Source organism: Cydia pomonella, chromosome 8, assembly GCF_033807575.1.
Source record: "Cydia pomonella isolate Wapato2018A chromosome 8, ilCydPomo1, whole genome shotgun sequence".
NCBI lineage: Eukaryota > Metazoa > Arthropoda > Insecta > Lepidoptera > Tortricidae > Cydia > Cydia pomonella.
The window spans coordinates 4660609-4679706 of record NC_084710.1 but is presented as its reverse complement, the minus strand read 5'-3'; the positions used below and the strand labels follow the sequence as shown (position 1 = coordinate 4679706).

The 19098-nt window shown below is 37.5% G+C and overlaps 2 protein-coding genes across 2 annotated transcripts; one reads left to right on the top strand and one right to left on the bottom strand.

Moving 5' to 3' along the window:
- The first annotated feature begins 1672 nt into the window (after positions 1 to 1672).
- On the top strand, positions 1673 to 16986 carry LOC133520263 (uncharacterized). The gene is made up of 8 exons (XM_061854638.1): positions 1673 to 1806; positions 6885 to 6977; positions 7857 to 7952; positions 8933 to 9019; positions 11525 to 11620; positions 14366 to 14467; positions 14601 to 14669; positions 15011 to 16986. Exons 1-8 carry the CDS (start codon positions 1752 to 1754, stop codon positions 16183 to 16185), a joined length of 1773 nt encoding a protein of 590 aa, XP_061710622.1. The 5' UTR covers positions 1673 to 1751; the 3' UTR covers positions 16186 to 16986.
- Positions 16936 to 19037, bottom strand: LOC133520274 (signal recognition particle 19 kDa protein). The gene is made up of 4 exons (XM_061854650.1): positions 18876 to 19037; positions 18617 to 18794; positions 17723 to 17862; positions 16936 to 17071 (listed from the first exon to the last, which is right to left on the bottom strand). Exons 1-4 carry the CDS (start codon positions 18929 to 18931, stop codon positions 17002 to 17004), a joined length of 444 nt encoding a protein of 147 aa, XP_061710634.1. The 5' UTR covers positions 18932 to 19037; the 3' UTR covers positions 16936 to 17001.
- Between the last annotated feature and the right edge of the window lie 61 nt (positions 19038 to 19098).

The following is a 19098-nucleotide window of genomic DNA, read 5'->3' as shown; positions in this document are numbered from 1 at the left end:
GTAATATTTTAACGATAGCCCGAGCCCAGCGACTCCTTTGTTTTACTGCCCTTATTTTATTATTTATCGAAACATTTGATATAAAAGTGCCATTAACTACTATTTTATGTGATAATTTATTGCCAGCGTTAAATTACCGACAGTGTTAGGCAGTTTAAGAAGTTGAAATATTAGCTTAAATGACGCGCGTGCTCGTGGTATAAAATGTATTAAAGTCATAAAACATTTATGAGCCCCTCGATACGAGCGTTTTTGCTTTAACGAAATGAAAAAAAAAATCTTGTACGAATTTTCCGCATGCAAGCATCGGCCCGTACGTGCCCCGCTAGAATAAAAATTGTGCACAAGCTGGAAACAATCGTCTGTAATATTCTAGCGTCAATTTGTTTTTTTTTTTTAATATTACAGGAATAATAAGAAAAATAGCTACTTCAAACACTAAGCTTTGCTTGGTAAACGAATTTTATTCTAAAAATTGGCTGTACTAACTGTAGTTCGAAAAAGGTAGTCCATTCTACGTCCTTCGTTAAACAGGAAAACAAATTTTACCAAATTTTATGTTCGAAATGGATAGTTTTTAATCTGTATACAAAAATTAGAGAAGTTTCCTGTTTAAATTTCGCAAATTTGCAATCTATCCAACAGCACATTCGTAGGGTGCATTGAGGTAACTTCTAACTCTACTATAATCTACTAAATCATTATAAATTTTTGGCAAAAATTTCATTTTTTGTACTAGCTTTTATCGCTGAGTATACTTTTTTCCACATCAGGCAACTAAAACTCATCGAGAAAATTCTAAAAAGCCCAAACACAATTAAGTTGCGTTGTTTTATCACAAAGTTCCCATGACTACTTACTGTCTCCATCATCAGATCAGCTCGATGGTACCATAGTACTGAATTGTCATCCGACTTACATATATATACATTATTTCAGCTTAATCGGAAACCGGAAAGTGGGTCCAATTTAGCTTGCACGTCATAATTTCATTAAAGTTTGACGTTTAAAATAACCCGTACTCCCGGTCTGGGCTATCAAAATCGCTGCTGACTTATCTTGGTTTGACTTTACCAGTTTCAAAATAACTCATTCGAAGTTACCACATTGCAGCTTAGTTATCAAATAAGTAACGAACGACGATATACCTATAAATACATTACACCAAGAAAACAAACACATATGTCAGAGTAAGCAAATTTATTAAACTTCACCCTGACCTACATGAATCAGACGGAAATGTAAATTACGGCAAAACAAACAATGCATAACTACGTGACAATTTCTACTTACAAAGTTAGGCGAATGCTAAAACAGGGGTAATATTCCAATAGCTTAGCGAAAACGAGCAAGTGTGAAACTCGTCCGAACTAGCAAGCGATCTAGATGTACAGATGTACTCGAAACAACATTGGACTTCACGTATATATTGAGCAATAGAAACGACACAGCTTTCTCTTGGAAAAAGAGAATATGCAATACCGTTTCATTCTTAATAACTTAGTCTCTGTAAATAGATATTCTTGTGTAGAATTAAAAGGAATTACCAATCTCGAGGTCACATTTCACTGGTTTTCCCGAAAACTTCAACTCGTGCAAATGGTAATACCGTCAACCGCCGACAGAGAACACGTAATGATTAAATTGCTGATTTGTAACTTTTGTCAACAATTAAACGAAACGTCAGAAGAGAGACGGGTTGCAACGTTACCAGTGGGGTCGGGGAGTGATCGGTGCAAAAATGTTTGAAAATGGAAATCCGGAGATGGCAACTCTACGTGGTTATTAATTGTGTCATCGTAACGCGTGAGTACAGCATATTTACCTCTGTCTGTGCAAGAGCTGACCTAATAGAATTTTGAGTCATGTTTTAGTTTTTTTTTCTGCCCTATACAGCATAACCGAAGTTTGAGCTCACGGTTTTTGACCACTACACACTGTTTAACACCAATCATCATCAAATAAAGGATTGAATACAATAAAAACAGACATAACTTAAGAAACTCCACGACGGTACCGCCTATGAGGTTCATACTGTTCAGAGTGATATGTCCACACTTTATCACTTCAAAGTCTGTGTAGAGTTAGCTTAGACGAACTCTAGTGTGTTTCAATAGTAGCGTATGGAACAATGCGCCAAAAGTATCTACGTACCACCCACGACTGCTTTTACAAATAGATTTTACCTATGAAAGCAATAAATGATTACTGATTGATTACTGATACCTATTTCGAGAGTTCGCGCTCAAAAATATCTGGAACAATTTAACTATTGTATACATGGTGTTTTTTTTTAAATCCGTTAACTTCGGGCTTCGGGGCATGACTACCTAAGTAGGTACAGTCAGCTACAGAGAGAGATGGGGTCATCTCTGCATACAATTAGTCTAGTCTAGTCAGGGGAGGTCACCTCTCTCTCTGCAGCTGACTGTAGTGTTTTTTTTTTTCGTAAAAGTAATTAATAGCGTTGTTGTAACACGCGGACATTATATTTAAGTCTACCAAACAATTGAAACCTATGACATACTCATACTAAACAATAATAAATAGGTATGTAAACAGGCCCTCAGGCAAATGTACACGCTCGTATCATTGATTTTCTCCAAAATGGAGTTAATTAGAACACCAGTTCTTTGAGAAAGTTGCTTAATTTAAGCTCAGGAATGCAACCTTAAAATTAACGAACTTTAAAAAAAGTGTATAAAGAGACAATCTTTTTTTGTAAACTATTCAGAGAATGTAACATACCTACTTTTGGCGCATAGTCTGATACGTTACTTTTGACAGTGGGGCGACACTCCTCCTTTCGGTCATTCTCGGCTCCGTTCGGCTCAGCATTGCTTCGAGCAATTATTAGGGTGCACGACCACAGATCAGATTATGGCTTGAATTTCGACAACCCTAAATAGCCGAAAGGGATAGTGCTTTACATTAGAAAGGGACAGCTTGTTTTGTCCCTGAATCGCTGTCAAACTTCGGTTTTGTAGGAAGTGTTATTTCCGTACGGTAGTACTTTTATTTATTCTGAGTGTGTGTGTTTTGATGCTGAATACATCTCGGAATTGACACGAAAAAAACAATCTCATCTTCTGCAGTTTTCCTAAAAGGAAGCAAAAATTTCAAAGCTCCATTTTACCTTCTGCAGGACTCCTTTGAACCTATTTCGCCTTAACATAAATAGGAAGTCCGGAAACTTTGAAACGGTAAATATCCCGCAAAGGGGTAAGTTAGCCTTTTGTACGCGTATTTTTGTGCTTTTGTTTCTGTTGTGGGTATTCCAGTCCTTACTCTAGTTGTTTTTTTTTTGTTCATTTTGTAGGGTACCTTGGTAGGTACGTTTGCTACTGGTTTTTGCTCAGCTAAAAGATATTCTTCCCTCTTAACGCTTTAATTAAGAGGGGAGAATATCTTTTTCAATCTGACGAAATAACGGTAATTTTTCTATGAAATTCCATTTCGGGAGAAAACGATTTCCACTAAATATTAACAAATCACTTTGATTTTGATGTCGATCGCTTCAGCATAATATATTCTAATTTCTAGGTTTAACCGTTTCGCTTTTTGTTTTTTTTTTTTGTTTTGCAAATTTTGTAAAAAAGAAAAACCAATGAACCTAGTTTTTCGCGAAAATTTAAGTTCGTCAATTGCGGGCATTTTTCTCTGTCACTCTAATTACTAGAGTAAAAGAGAAATATCCCCGCAATTAGCGAATTTCGGTTTTCACGGTAGGCCCCCTGGTATGCACAACCCTTTAACATTTTTCATGCGGTTAATTAGAGACTCCCTCTGGTCGCATAACAACTTTTGTCATATTTTTAATTGTCATAAGTCTAGTAGTTCAATTTTATTGCTAATGTCGACTCCATTGCTCGCTATTAGTCTTACCATGCGATAAAAACGCCGATGCCTTCATAACACTTTATGCATAAAATTGTAAGTCATAAAAATCTTTAGTCAGAATTATTCCTGAGCATAACTGGGTTTTTGTCATAAATGAGTTATGTCATAATTTTTAGTCATCAATTTAATTCGCATAAAATTTTAGGTTAAGTTCGTTAGGTATGCACAAAAAATATATGTCAACTGCTATGTATATCATCAAATATTATGGCTAAAAATATATGACACAATATAGTATGACTTTTCATTTGCATGCGTAATGATGATTATGACACAAGTTGTTATGCGTATCGCGTATCAAAGATATGACTTAAACTTGTATGCAACCCAATATGGACCCGCTTAGTTAGTTTGGTGCGAGCGTGTTTAAAATTTAAAACTTATATGTCTACTTCTTATCGAAGAACCCTTTTGCCTGGGTTGTATACATAGATTAAGTAGTATCAATTAAGTAAAAGCAATACCTAAATGCAAAAAAATGTCTAATCATATTTTGTAAGTTAATATCGGGCCGAATTCTTGAAACGTGAATAGCATTCACGAACCCCACTCCGGCATTCCCGATGGCTCCTAGCAATGAGATGAATATAGAATTAGTATCTGGGTCTTACTTTTATTACTTTATTTCTGGAACCTGAAGGTTAAAGGAAGAAAATGCCTTTAAATTAATGGGCTACTTGCGTTTATTTTTTTAATGTCATAGGATCCGTTTTTTCACGAATAAGACCAAAGTTTGTTGTAATGTAGGTAAGTAACAACAAGATCTGGTCCAAATATTAGTATGTATAAAGTAGTTTATTTACTAAAATAAACTTACTGCAAAAAGTTAGTACAACAAGTTGAATATCAAGCAAAATATTGGAAACCTACCTATAAAACTACCCACGTAGTTTAGAAGTATCATAGATATTATCAATTTACTTACTTCGTTGGTTCTTTCCTTGCCCAGCGAATTGGCATCGCCATACAGCGCGGTAATGTCACCAGCCTTCTGGGCACCTTACCATCGGGCGACGAGCTAGCCCCCATTTTTATTATTTGTAAATATATGTATATAGATATGTTTCTTTACTTTAGTCATATTCTTTTTTGTATAAGTTAACGGCACCAATCATGGGACATTTAAGAGAAAATTTGGAGTATTTTTGATATTTCACCGACATCTGTAAAATTTCTACCGCTTTATGCTTTAAAAGTTGAATGTCTAATTCGTCCTCTATGTTTTCTATGTATTTAATAAAAGCTACTGCAATTGGTATCATTATTATTAACCAATTAAAACTATGGTTTATTGCTCCAGTCATGGGATGTATGGCGTCATTCATTTTCAAACTAACAAATATCCATGAAAAATTAAACTTAAGCAGCTCTTTGGCTCTTATTTATGGTAAAATGTTGTCAGCGTTTAAAAACTGATGGGAAATACTTGTTTTACAGGATTTGTCTATACCATCCCATTACTGGTGCTTGTTCCATTATAGGTTCCATATATTATATTAAAATATTCTATAATTATGATAAATAAATAAATTATATAGAAAGCAAATCATGATTTTTTAAATGAGAATAAAATTAAATACGAAGTAAAATTTAAGTATAATGTGTTAGAATTTTGTCATATATAGTGATATATTATTTACGTACATACCCTGTTCCCAAGAGATGCTATCGTATTTTTAGCCCAATCTACTGGCTAGTGTCTAGCGTGTAACCAACATGCTGTCACGATTCCATTTCCATATTGTACGTGTATTAGATATAAAATATTAGCCACAAGAGTAATAAGCATATTCATCAATATGATACTATCAAAGAACACAGAATTCAATTTAAAGCCATATTTTTACATACATACAAGGTACTTGGATTAGATAATGCGTGTAAAATTGAAAATAATTAGTAAAAAGCAATAGACGTTGATGTATTTGGTTGAGACGTTTTATGCAACGTAAATAATATAATAGGTGTAACATAATAAGGCTTAATTAATATGTATTTATGTATAATTAATATGTATTTTAAGTGCTTTGGTCTAGTACTGTAAACTTGCATATAGCGTTCAATAAATAAATTTCTTCCAATTTCAACATGTAAATAATGTTGTCAATGTCCGGAATTGCATATACTTAGTTATTATGTTTTCTGGAATATTTTTCTCATTGCACCCACATTCGAGAAACTCTGTTTTGCCCTAGGAGCGAAGCCTCGGAGAGACACACGGGCATGGTGAAACAATGAGGGTTCCTAGTTGACTGCGGAACCCTAAAAATGAAAGCTACTCCACTAGTCGATACAAAAAAGAACGCCTCTCTACTAATTGACACAAAGTAAACGCCCCACCATTTATCAACACACTACATAAAGACGAAGTTTACGAGCGTGGGAAGCGAAAAGTTATAGAATCGGAATAAATACAGAGCTTGACGCAGATGGCGCTGCAATCGCTTAAAACAAAAGTCATTAGATATACCAAATCCGAAGAAACATAGACCACCATGTTACTTTTGGTTCGAATTGGAACCAGGGCGGCTACCGGGAAAATCGAAATTCGTCAATTGCGGGCTTTTTTCTGTGTCACTCTGATTACGTCTTACGAAGAGTAAAAGAGAAAGATCCCCGCAATTTGCGAATTTCGGATTTCGCGGTAGGCCCCCAGAGGCCAGAGGCCCTACCGCGAAGGCGAAATTTCTTCGACAGAGAGGCAAATAATGAAAAATCGATTCTCGTTTTTCGCGGCAGGCCCTCACTAATATAACCTGTCGGTTGGCACATCATTTGTTTGGTCAAGAAAACATGATATGGAACCTTTGGACCTATTTAAACATACCCAACGATATAACTCTCCATCGTGCAGTCAGAAAAAAAGTACTCTTAACCAATAACGAAAAAAATGAGCCCTAAGATAAATATAAATCCGCAATTTCGATCTAGCTCAACATTATCTCCTAAACCTTTTAAATAAAGAGTTAACTTTTTGTCCGCAGACTTAGTAGCTAAGCCCGTCTCGCTGAATGAGCTTATCGCCGCTGAGAGCAAACAAAAGCAGGAGCAACATACTAAACCCGAAGGTAACTCAGGTAAGTCCAACATATTGTATGTACTTACCTAAGTTTTGGGGATATAGGGGTTGAAGGGTTATAGGACTTATAGGAATAAATGTTGGTTTGAATTTAAAAAAATCAGAAGGCCTGCTGAGAACAATATATTTCACTCGTTCATCTATTTCTTCTCTGTCGCTTATCATCATGTTCCTCGCGTTGTTCCGACTTTTTGCCACGGCTCGTGAGAGCCTGGGGTCCGCTTGACAACTAATCCCAAGAATTGGCGTAGATACTAGTTTTTACGAAAGCTACTGCCATCTGACCTTCTAATCCAGAGGAAAAATTAGGCCTTATCGGGATTAATCCGGTTGCCTCACGATGTTCTCGTTCACTGAAGAAAAGTTAGTGGTAAATTTTAAAGATCGTATTTACATAAGTTCCGAAAAACTCATTGGTACGAGCCGGGGTTTGAACCCGCAACCTCCGTATTCAAAGTCGCACGCTCTCACCGCTAGACTACCAGCGCTCCAGAGGAGTAGCAAAGAGAATAACATTGAGTATAGACTAATGTAGAGGCGTATTGTCAAAGTAAATTTTGTAGTCAACAAAATTTATTGCCATCTTTCGACACAGGACTAAAACTCTCACAATGACATATGGCATTTCACCCGAGTTCTTTCACTGATATGTGTCAAATATCAAACGGTATCCCCATCTACTCGAGTGTAGGTATATCCATATCCCCATTTATTCGAGCATAATTTTTTCTTGATTTTTCGAGGCACGTTTTTTTTTCTTAGACTTTATTTTTCTTATACGGATTATATATATGTTTGGAAGATACCTGATGAATGTTCGTTTTTCGTAAGCCCTTAGACATTAGCATATAAGTACATTTATCTTTTATTTTCACAGCAACCAAGCGCGTGAAGACCGTGTCACTCAATGAACTTATTGCTGCAGAAAGTAAACAACAGCATCGGCAAAATACATCTAAAATTACCAAATCAGGTATGGTGTAACAAAACTTTCTTCATTCTGACCGATACCCGAAATCGTTGAAATTTACTGCGCCATTTTTTAGCCTATTTTTTTTAAATCACCTTTTAGGTACTATGTATACCTAGCGCATCGAATGATGATCCCTAGGACAGTTTATTTTGGTACAATTGCTTGTGCAAATATTTTTTGGAAGTTTAGCACTTTTTTTTTTTAACTAAGCCATTCCGAACCCACCTTTCCAAAGTGGCCCTGACCTGGAAGATGCCCGGCAAATGGAAACATGGCCGCCCTAAATTTACTTGGAGCCGTTCCGTGGAGCAAGAGTTGGGTGTAATGGGGATAGGATGGGAGGAGGTTACCCAAGCTGCCCAGGACCGGAATCAGTGGAAGAAAATGATTCGAGCCCTACACCCCAACGGAGGGTAACAGGATGGAAAGAAGAAGAAGCCATTCCAAAAGAGAATTGAAGGAACAATCATAGGGATCATCATTCGACGCAAGAGGTATAGGATATGTTTAATGCCGAGTACCTACAGTCATATTGGGCCAACGTAGACCAATCTAAGGGACGCAGCTATGCAGTTGAATAAGATAGAAATATCGCTTGCTCCCTCTTACGCATAACTGCGTGTTTTAGATTACCCTGCGTGGCCTACGTTGGCCACGCGCCATATTGCGGAATTTAATTGGAAAAAAAAAAAAAAAAAAAAAAAAAAAAAAAAAAAAAAAAAAAAAAAATTGGAACTTAATTTTTCATACTAAATTGAACTGTCACCCTATACATGAAAATAACAGCGCCCTCTTGACAATGATCATATATTTCTGGTCGGGCTTTAACTATGTATTAGTTCGTGTCATCCACGAACACAAAAAAATCTTTAATAACATGACAATAGACGAATTAAGGCACACGTCTTCTTGAATGGCACGATCTATATCTTTTAAATAAGTTTTGGGATATACCTTTTCTTTTCTTTTTCTTTTCTCAGCAACGAAGCGCACAAAGACCGTGTCACTGAATGAACTTATTGCTGCAGAACGTAAACAGGAAAAGAAGTCTCAGAATACTAAATCAGGTAATGTATAGCTATCAAACCATAACTGTTTTCACGGATACTCGAAAACTCTCGGATTTACTGCACCCCTGTTTGAGTTAAATCTCAATTGCTTTTAGCAAATCTCTTGTCAAGTTGTCACTGGAGCAATAGACAGCAGAGAGAATCATGTATCATATAAATCATTTCGTATTTTTCTTACATTAACCATCGATCCAAAAAATCATGAGTGCATTTGTTTTATTCTACTACTACCTTGGAGGATTAACAACCGGAGTTGCCTTTAAGAGCTTACCCCTCTATCGAAAACCTCGGCCCATCTTCATATGTATTGTATGGACTATACATAGTCATACATTTGACGTGCCCCTCCCCCGCAAAAATCGGCAGACTGTATTGTACAGAAAATTACAAACAAGGCGTCTCGAGTTCTTAAATCCTCCAAGACTGCTACTGCTAAAATATTTGACACACTGTATATCATCAGACCGTACATTCCAGGATAAAAGTAACTCGAGTCACCATTTTATTGCATTTTTTTTCTATTCTTGACATGAATCCAACTCATGTCTCGCGTTACTTTTTCGTAAAATGACCAATGTTATTAAAAGTGATTCTGCAGTTATCCATAGTAGCACTTTTAGAAATTGCACAATTGAATTAATTTGATAGACCATTTCTCTCTTATGGCCAACTACCTTGGACTTACCCTAATGATGATCAGCATAGGTACTAACATCTGTTCTTCTTCTTCCTCGCGTTGTCCCGGCATTTTGCCACGGCTCATGGGAGCCTGGGGTCCGCTTGGCAACTAATCCCGAGAATTGGCGTAGGCACTAGTTTTTACGAAAGCGACTGTCATCTGACCTTCCAACCCAAAGGGTAAACTAGGCCTTATTGGGATTTGTCCGGTTTCCTCACGATGTTTTCCTTCACCCATAAGCGATTGGTAAATATCAAATGATATTTCGTACATAAGTTCCGAAAAACTCATTGGTACGAGCCGGGGTTTGAACCCGCGATTAGACCCGGATTGCAAGTCGCACGCTCTTACCGCTAGGCCACCAGCGCTGTTAGGTACTAACATCTGTAACCAAAGTCATCAAAGGTTGACTGGTAGAGAATGCCTCATGGCATTAAGTCCGCCTTTTGTACTATAAGGTTTTCTTTTGTGCAATAAAGATTAAATAAATAAATAAATAAATAAATAAATAAATCTGTTATTAAAATAAGTCCAAGTGAAGATGCAGTCCATAGCAGCGCTTTTAGAAATTGCACAAATACTCATATTTTACGAGTTTTACCAACACCGACAACTCTCCAGGGGCCTGTAATAGTGCCGTTGCACGAGTGTCATTAAATTCCGGTTAATATTCAGATACAATAGTTAAATGTACAGTCGGCATTAAAGTAGATCGGTATGGTGTTGTTAGTGGTCATTGCATTTGTTTTTATAGCCTGGAACCAGGAGATGTTAAGAACCTAGGTATACTAGCATTACCCACATTAGCGATAAAGTAGGTACTTTATCGGGTATGAATCTATTTTGCCGGAAAAGTACCTAACTTTTAACTTAAACTTTGAGAAATTACTACAAAAAATTACAATTCTAATAAAATTGTCCTTACCAGAATAGGTTTTTTTAGTCATCATTGAGAAGCCAAGGATGAGGATTTTATTTTACATACAATTATTATTTTATTTTACAATATTTCGCGAGATGTCCGGTTTGGCCTAGTGGGTAGTGGTAGTGACCCTGCCTACGAAGCTGATGGTCCCGGGTTCAAATCCTGGTAAGGGCATTAATTCGTGTGATGAGCATGGATATTTGTTCGTGAGTCATGGATGTTTTCTATGTATTTAAGTATTTATAAATATTTATATATTATATATATCGTTGTCTAAGTACCCTCAACACAAGCCTTATTGAGCTTACTGTGGGACTTAGTCAATTTGTGTAATAATGTCCTATAATATTTATTTATTTATTTATGTCCGCATGTGACCTGGTATCCATAAAAAGCACTGCACTTAGTATTTCTATTATTTTGCCAAAGCATTAAACATAAAAGCATAAAACCTCTGAGTAAAACAGTGACATCTACATACAGCTACCACCAATTTGACACTGACATATTCGCTAGCGTGTGCAACTTACTTCCTACGCATTTCGCTCGTACTAGCATATTAGTGCGAGCGAGATGTATTGAAATTGAGTTACGCAGACGTTAGCGAATAAGTCGGTTTGACACTGCTAAGGCAGTCGTGGTAAGGCTACTAGTCAATTCAATGGGTCATTTTTCTCCTATGACCAACTACCTTGGACTTACCCTAATGATGATTAACATAGTAACAAAAAATGTAGGCTAATGGTTTCCCATTATTATTTATAAGTCTATAGAGACCTCATACTATTGTCGCATGACAAATTACGAAATGGGCCATATATTAAATCTTTTGACTGTACCTAATATTACATAATAATATGTAGTTATATTTATTCAACTTGTTTTCTTTATTCATTAGGTGTAGCGCTCTCGACAAAGCCCTTTTCCACAAAAGAAAGTTCGCCATCAGAATCACGACAATATTTGGAAAAAACACGTTTCGCCAAAATATTCGGTAAGTTAGTAAAAATACAAAGGGTGCTTTTGTTGTATTTCGATAACTTCAAGAAAATATTACTTCAGTAAAAATATATTTCTAAAGTTTTTATTAAGTACTTTAATTCTTATTAGGTTTCAGACGCCGTATACTTTTTGGCTACCTTTCTGCTAAGAGTGACAGGGAAGTAACAACTTACTCTGTCGCTCTTAGCAAAAAATGTCCTGCGACAGGATAGATATAGGTACCTATAGAATGTAGATGTAGATATAATAACCTCTGGAATAACTTAATGTAAATCTAGGATATTTTTTTTATTACCTCTAACGAGTTTTATGACAATTATAACAATAATTGCAAGACAAATAATAGAAAAAAGGTAGGTAGACACCTTATTAACAAGTTTAATGTGTGAACCCATGGAGCGACACTCCTCCTTTCGGGCATTCCCGGCTCCGTTCCGCTCAGCATTGCTCCGAGCAATAAGTATAGGGTTGGCACAACTTGACGTCCCTATGCGTGCACGACCACAGATAAAATACTGACTTGCATTTTGACGACCCTAAATAGCCGAAAAGGGTAGTGTCATACATTAGAAAGGGACAGCATGATTTGTTCCTGAATAGCTATCAACAAACTTCGGTTAAAAAAAACACTTGTTTTGGTTAGGTTTCATAATTAAAGGTTATTTTACAATATAATAATTATTAATTGTATACAACCCAATCTCTAAAAAGTACTTCCTCGATTCAAAACTCGAACTATCGAATGCAATATGCCCAAATTATCAGGCAAGCAACATTCAGTAAATAAACAAACCGTAACCGTTCAGGGGGCCAAGTGCTTGGCGCAGACAACAAACTGAGAACCAAATTAATATTGTGCATAAATTAATTCCTCTTCCGGCGTAGCTGTTGTTTAGCAACGCTGTAGATACCTACCTATTTATTTTACCGCTTACCGTGCTAAAATATGGATTGCAGAGGTTTAGTAAAATGATTACACGTAATATTTCCGCTTCATTGTTGTGGGTATTAAGGTACCTAGATATCAAAAATAATTTGAAATAGACGTGTATTGTCAAAGAAAACTTCGTAGCGACGTAAATTTACAGCCATCTTACGACACATAATTAAAAATTTTAGAACGCCATTTCACTTTGATCCTTATTCTTTCTCTGATACGAGTATGTGTTCAATTTATTAAATATCAAAAAGTGGCGCCATCTAATATATCAAAGGCCAAAGGATAGCAGCATCGTTTCGAGCGATGTAGGTGGCGATGGTAGTGCGCGGTAAGATGGCGCCACTTTATTTTGATATTTAACAAATGGAACACATATCAGTGAAAGAATAAATATCGAAGTCAAATGGCGTTCTAAAAGTTTTAATTATGTGTCGCAAGATAGTAAATTTACGTCGCTACAAAGTTTTCTTTAACAATACACCTCTATTTCAAGTTCTCTTTGATAATATACGGGAGTCCGGGAGCATTAAACCGTCGGAAGTATTGAATACTTATTTTAATACCACGTCGGTGGCAAACAAACATACGAACTGCCTGATGGTAAGCATGCAGTCACCGTAGCCTATGGACGCCTGCAACTTCAGAGGTGTTACATGCGTGTTGCCAACCCTTTAAATACCTGTACACTCCTTTTTTGAAGAACCCGATACTGTAGACCCTCGGGAAAACCTTAACAGGGAGCTCATTCCAGAGCCGGAGCGTGCGCGGGAGGAAATTCCTCTTAAAACGCACAGTGCGCGATCCTTTAGGCTCTAGGGTAGACCGATGGCGAGCGGTACGGTGATAGAAAGTGGCCGTTGACATCATGTCAAACAATTCTTCAGAGCACAGCCCATTGTACAAGCAGTAGAACACACACGAGCAGGCAAAGTCTCTCCTTAGACTAAAGGTTTAATGCCGCTTGTGAGTTTGGGATCGTCGACTAAGTATTCGTACAGCGCGCCTTTGGACTGAGTCAAAGGCTCCAAGCTGGCATCCAGGTGCTCCTGCCCAAAGGTGACAGCAGTACTCGATGTGGTGTGTACGTATTGAATCTTGTTCGAAATTAAATTTGCTGATGTATGCAGATCAAAGATGATACAGTCAAGCATGTGTGATTGTAGCGCTGTTTTATTATAGCTAACTTCAATCGAATTCTGAAATATGATGATCCATTTTTTTTTCAAACATCCTGGACCCCTGATCATTCACAATATCTGCGTAATATCTGTTCATTGCGTGGACCGTTATTAGTTACAAGTTTAAGTAAAATTCTTCGAGAATTTCCAATAAATTATCAGATTAAGGACATCAAACCCAAATACATTCAGAAACGACCAATTCAATCCCCATCTAATTCAACTGTCGTGGCTCGCACCATTGGTTCTACGTTAGGTACGCGAGTAAATATGACTGCAATACTATTCCAATTCAATAGGTACTTACGTATTTTCTCTCAAAATTTTACTTGTTATTTTTATTTTTACTTTTATTAGGAACGCCTGCCGCCGGAATTTATTTTTAGTCTGGCGAGCGTGGGTGTCCTTACAAAAGGAAGCATGTTTAGTTACTGATTAATTACTAACCTACAGGGACTTGTAACTTATGCAATTAGGAGCTGAATTTTTATTATCTCCTGAGGTTAGATTAGCGTCCCAGCGAGCCAAATAAGAATGAGTGTCTTATTTAACCTAGGTATCTGTGTTTTTCGACGAACTAGTTTAATACGAAATAATTTCGAGTAATTTTGTTTTTCAGCTAAAAAACCGCGAGGAAAAATATTTTCCCTGAAAGATTTATTCGCTACAGAAAAATCTTCCGCCAAGCACAGGATAGAAAGCCTTTTATCGAAGACACGGGGTACGTTTGAGTAAAAGTAGAATATATTTAAAAACTGCATTTTTTTTTAAACATAGACTGTCACTCTCGTAACTGAGACGGATGTAATGAAACTTATACCTTTTAAGTAAATACACCTTATATTTTCTTTCAGGTGGGGGGCTTCGGTTGCATCCTGGCAAATTTCTACCAACTTTATCTCATAAACCCTTCGAGTCAGCAGGCAAGTATCATCGACGAAATTAAATAATTATCTCCATCACTCTTGGTTTATCCGAGCGGTATCTGTAGGTCGCGGTAGCTGCAGTTACCAGGTGACTGCTAGTTTTTTTTTTCACTATAGTACCTAAGGTTTACGAACTCGTAACCTCGTACCCAGTGAAAAAAGACTGATAAGGCCACCTGGCCCCTGGGCACTTCTCCAAAATCGCTGATCGCCTCGCCCCCAGATGCCATCAGCTATCGCCCTGGAGTTGCTAATGTATTTCCAATCAAAAACTTCACTGCTGTTTCACTGTTGTTTCACTGCTATTTCACGGTAATAACAAAAGTTCCTCTTTACAGAAAATATATTCTCACTGGCCAGGACAATATCACCTCTGAAATTCAGAAAGAGGTTCGAAATAGGGTCTCCTCTGAAACCAAAAAAAATCAAATACTCCTTCACGCCTCGTCACAAGCGTAGAAACCAATCAACGAAGCGAGAAGCTGATGAAAATGCAGTATTCAATCACCGGTACATACCGCTTATTAAGCGGATTGGTTTACTTGTGGATGGGATTCTTTCCCCAGACTCTAGCGAATCTCTCGAGCCCGTCCGCCGTAGAAAACCAACACGTAATCCAAAGCTATCAGGAAAAGACGCCGATCTTGCATCCTCAGAATCTAAGCCGCAGAAAAAGACAGTTGTTGCTCCCACTACTGTCCCCCCGGAGACCCCTGACACCGAGGATCCCACGACTGAGACTCCCGACACCACAACCTATACTACTCCCTTTAGTGACGTCTACACTCTCCGACCAGATACGGACATACCATTACCATCTGCAAGAAATACCAGCAGCGATCGGAGAGACGCTAATGGAGTCAGTGAGAGAAGCAGCACCCCATTTCACGGAGACACTGAGAGACATATCGCCCGGTATAATGGAAGTGATGAACATAATCCCAGTGGACGAAACCAAACCTATTCACCATCTAATGAGGAAGATTCCTGTAGCCCTACACGAATCGATAAATGCCGCGATGGATATGGAACCGGAACTACCCGATATCGAAACGACAACAAAACAGAAGAGGAAACAGAAACCTCAACCCACAGCTTCGTCAGAAGAGATGACACTGACTCAAAAGCTACGCTCCAAATTAGAGGGGAAACGCTACAGATACCAAGAGACGTCCGAAGATTACCAAGACTACCCGATAAAGTCTTTATTGTTGACGCAGAACCCGTACCGGCCCAAAAATCTAGTGAAGAAAGCTTCGTCGATGTCGCACACCATCACACCAGTACTGAACGAGGGATTGGCGGAAATGGCACAGCTACCACAGAAGATCAAAAACTTCGTCAAGTCATTCAAGGATTGATACCGATCAATGATATCCTCGACCCTAATTTTCTGAAACAACGTACCCAAGATAACCACGTTGTGGCTATTTTCGATGGATATAGCGTGGCTAGGGATATTAATGGTAGGAATAAGCTTACCGAAAAATCGATCCGAATTAGTCCTAATTAGTAGGTATTCTTAGTGATCATTTACTTTGAATGATTCCTAGGTTAAGTTGAGTGAGAAAAAAGTCTAAGACTATCATACAAGTTTCCTAAGCATACGAGGCATCTATCCAGGAGTGGGTCGACATCTTGTTTTGCCTTGCAAGAACAAGTAGGTATTGTGACGCACATTTCATACAATCCACTTCGCCGGAGACAGCAACACGAATATTTGATGGGGTGAAGTGAAGATGGTGAAGGATGGGAGAAGAAGTGAAGTGTCCCAGTATGTACAATTGTACAAGGCATTATCAAACTTACATCATTAGGAATATAATTGGGAACAGGGTATCAACTATTGGGCAATAGCATGTCGAGCATGGGACGTTTAACCTTATTTAACGTGGCGATTTTCTAAACATAACGCCTGCTGTATAAAGAAAAGGCGGCGCGACTAATATAGACTTGGCGACCAGAAGGCTGGACACTACTTCGCACAGCGAATAAGTATGGCCATTAGGCGGGTCCACATAGAGCGAGCATACACGCGAGGCAATTTCCTCGCGCACAAAACGGCCAGTGTAGACGTGCCTCGGCCGTGGCGGCCGCGCGTTTTCCGCACCAGAGCGCGCCGCCTCAGCCGAGGCACGTCTATTCAGCGAGGAAGTACAGTTAGCCTTTTGGGCACATTGCCCGTTGACGGCGATCTGGCCAAATTACCTCTAGGATTTGTATTTAGTAAGTTTCCTAAGCATTGTATGGTAAAATAAAGACATTTTCTGTTTTGTTTTATATAATAAGAAATAATAATATGAATAATATATAATGTATGTCTATGTTATTATCGGCGGCCCTTCTTCCCCTTACTCTTGTTGGTGACTTGTTGCGCCTGTGGCTGCTGGTCGGCGGGCCTGCAATTAAAACAAATTGTCACTTTTATGTTTAAGGATTAAATTAATAAAAGATATAGAAGTAATTTCACCATACTTCAGAATGTTGGATAATTCCTAAAACTTATTCAACTTATTCGAGTCCATTTTCGGAATAAAACGACTATCGGTTAAATATATTCAGAAAGAAGACAAAATACTCATAAATCACCATTTTAGATGAACAGATCAGATGTTAGATGTACTAGAACCAACACATTAAAGTAAAATAAAATAATGAGCATTAGTGAGTGATAAGTGAGGTAGTGAGGTTACAGTACTACTGGCACATGAATTGTTACAGGTACATTATTCTCCACACACCACTCTGTTACCTTGCTCATCTCTGATGAGTCTTTTTTGCAGTGTAATCAGTTTACTTTTTTCTAAGTGTTTTAATTAAATCAGTAACAGAAATTTGGATATCAATTTCTGTTTCTTTATTTCTCAAAGATATTCATTTGACGACTGATTTTACTACACATACATACAATTTACAAACTTTAGAAAATCAGTGGTGGAAATTCCCAGCATTATGCTGAGATGAGGCTAGTTAGTTACACAGTTTAATGTCAAGTTAAATACTTCTTATCTTATGTTTTTAGAGATTACCAGACATATAGAATACCATACCTGTTTTGGCGGGTCTTCAGTTTAGGTATTGATTCTCCGATATACTTCATGACGGATTCCCTGGTCTGGAACTCAGTTTTGAGTGGCGTTCCGTCATCATTCTTTATTTGAACCCTTATTCTGCCTCTGAACAGCATTTCCTGAAAATTGCAGATTTATTGTTTTTAAAAAGGATTTTATCCTATTATTGTCATACTTTACCCAACTTTGGGAGGAGGTTACCCAAGCTGCCCAGGACCGGAGTCAGTGGAAGAAAATGGTTCGAGCCCTACACCCCAGCAGGGGGTAACAGGATGAAAAGAAGAAGAAGATTGTCATACTTTTAAGTGTAGTCAAACTTACACATGCGCTAGTGACGGGGAGTCACCAAAACGTTAGAAAAAATCTCGGAATTTAGGAAATGTTCATATTAAAAATAGTAAATTTGGATTCCTATACAAAACATATTGAGAATTTACCGATAAGTTGAGTTTGTTTGTCAATTTTATTTTGTAAACTTTCCGATGGCATATAAATGGGACTCATACTTGTCAAAGTAGTGGTGTAGGTGCTCTTAGGTTACTCAAGTTAATATGGAAAACAGCAAGACTGTCTTTGTCATCATTTTACTAATGTATAATTAACAAGTTTATAATATAACTACTGCAAAACTTACATATCTCAGAAATGTATGTACTTTTGTGCATTTTGGTTTCAAAATTTGTATCAATCTTGTATTGGAAACACAATAAAGCTGAATTTTGTACACAGAGAAATTTATTGTCAGAATATGTTAAGAGCCAGACATCAGAGAGAATCACATATAGAAATAAAAGGTAACAAACACATATCTCATCCTATGTATGACTCTTAGTTTTACAATAAAACTTTTACTTAGGTAATATTGTTACTAACCTTGCTTTGCTCCCGTGGGTATAACTTGTTTTCCACACCCACAGGCAACCCCGTCGCTACGAGTACGTCCCTAATCTCCTGGTGAGTGGGATTCTCGACACAAGAGGTCTTCGGTAGCCTGCGACCTTGCGCCAAAGTCTTCTTACTATTCAGATATGCAGGGTAAATACAAATCCACCTGTAAAATACCACATCTCGGTTAAATACACCCAAGAAATCCTCATTTGGTCAAAACACATAATAACTTCTGCAACCTTACCTTTCGACTTCACTGTGTTTTTTTTCTGGGTTCCAAGAAGTTATCATTGCAGCCATGGTAGCTTTGATTAATAATTTCGATTATAGCCAAAGCACATGAAATAATAAACATACACGTATGCTCAGTAGAATGGTGTTATTTCTCAATAAAATCACTTGTCAACGTCAAAAAGATAACCTGTAGAAATAGAAATAGTAAAGATTTGAGTTTGTTCAAGACCTTG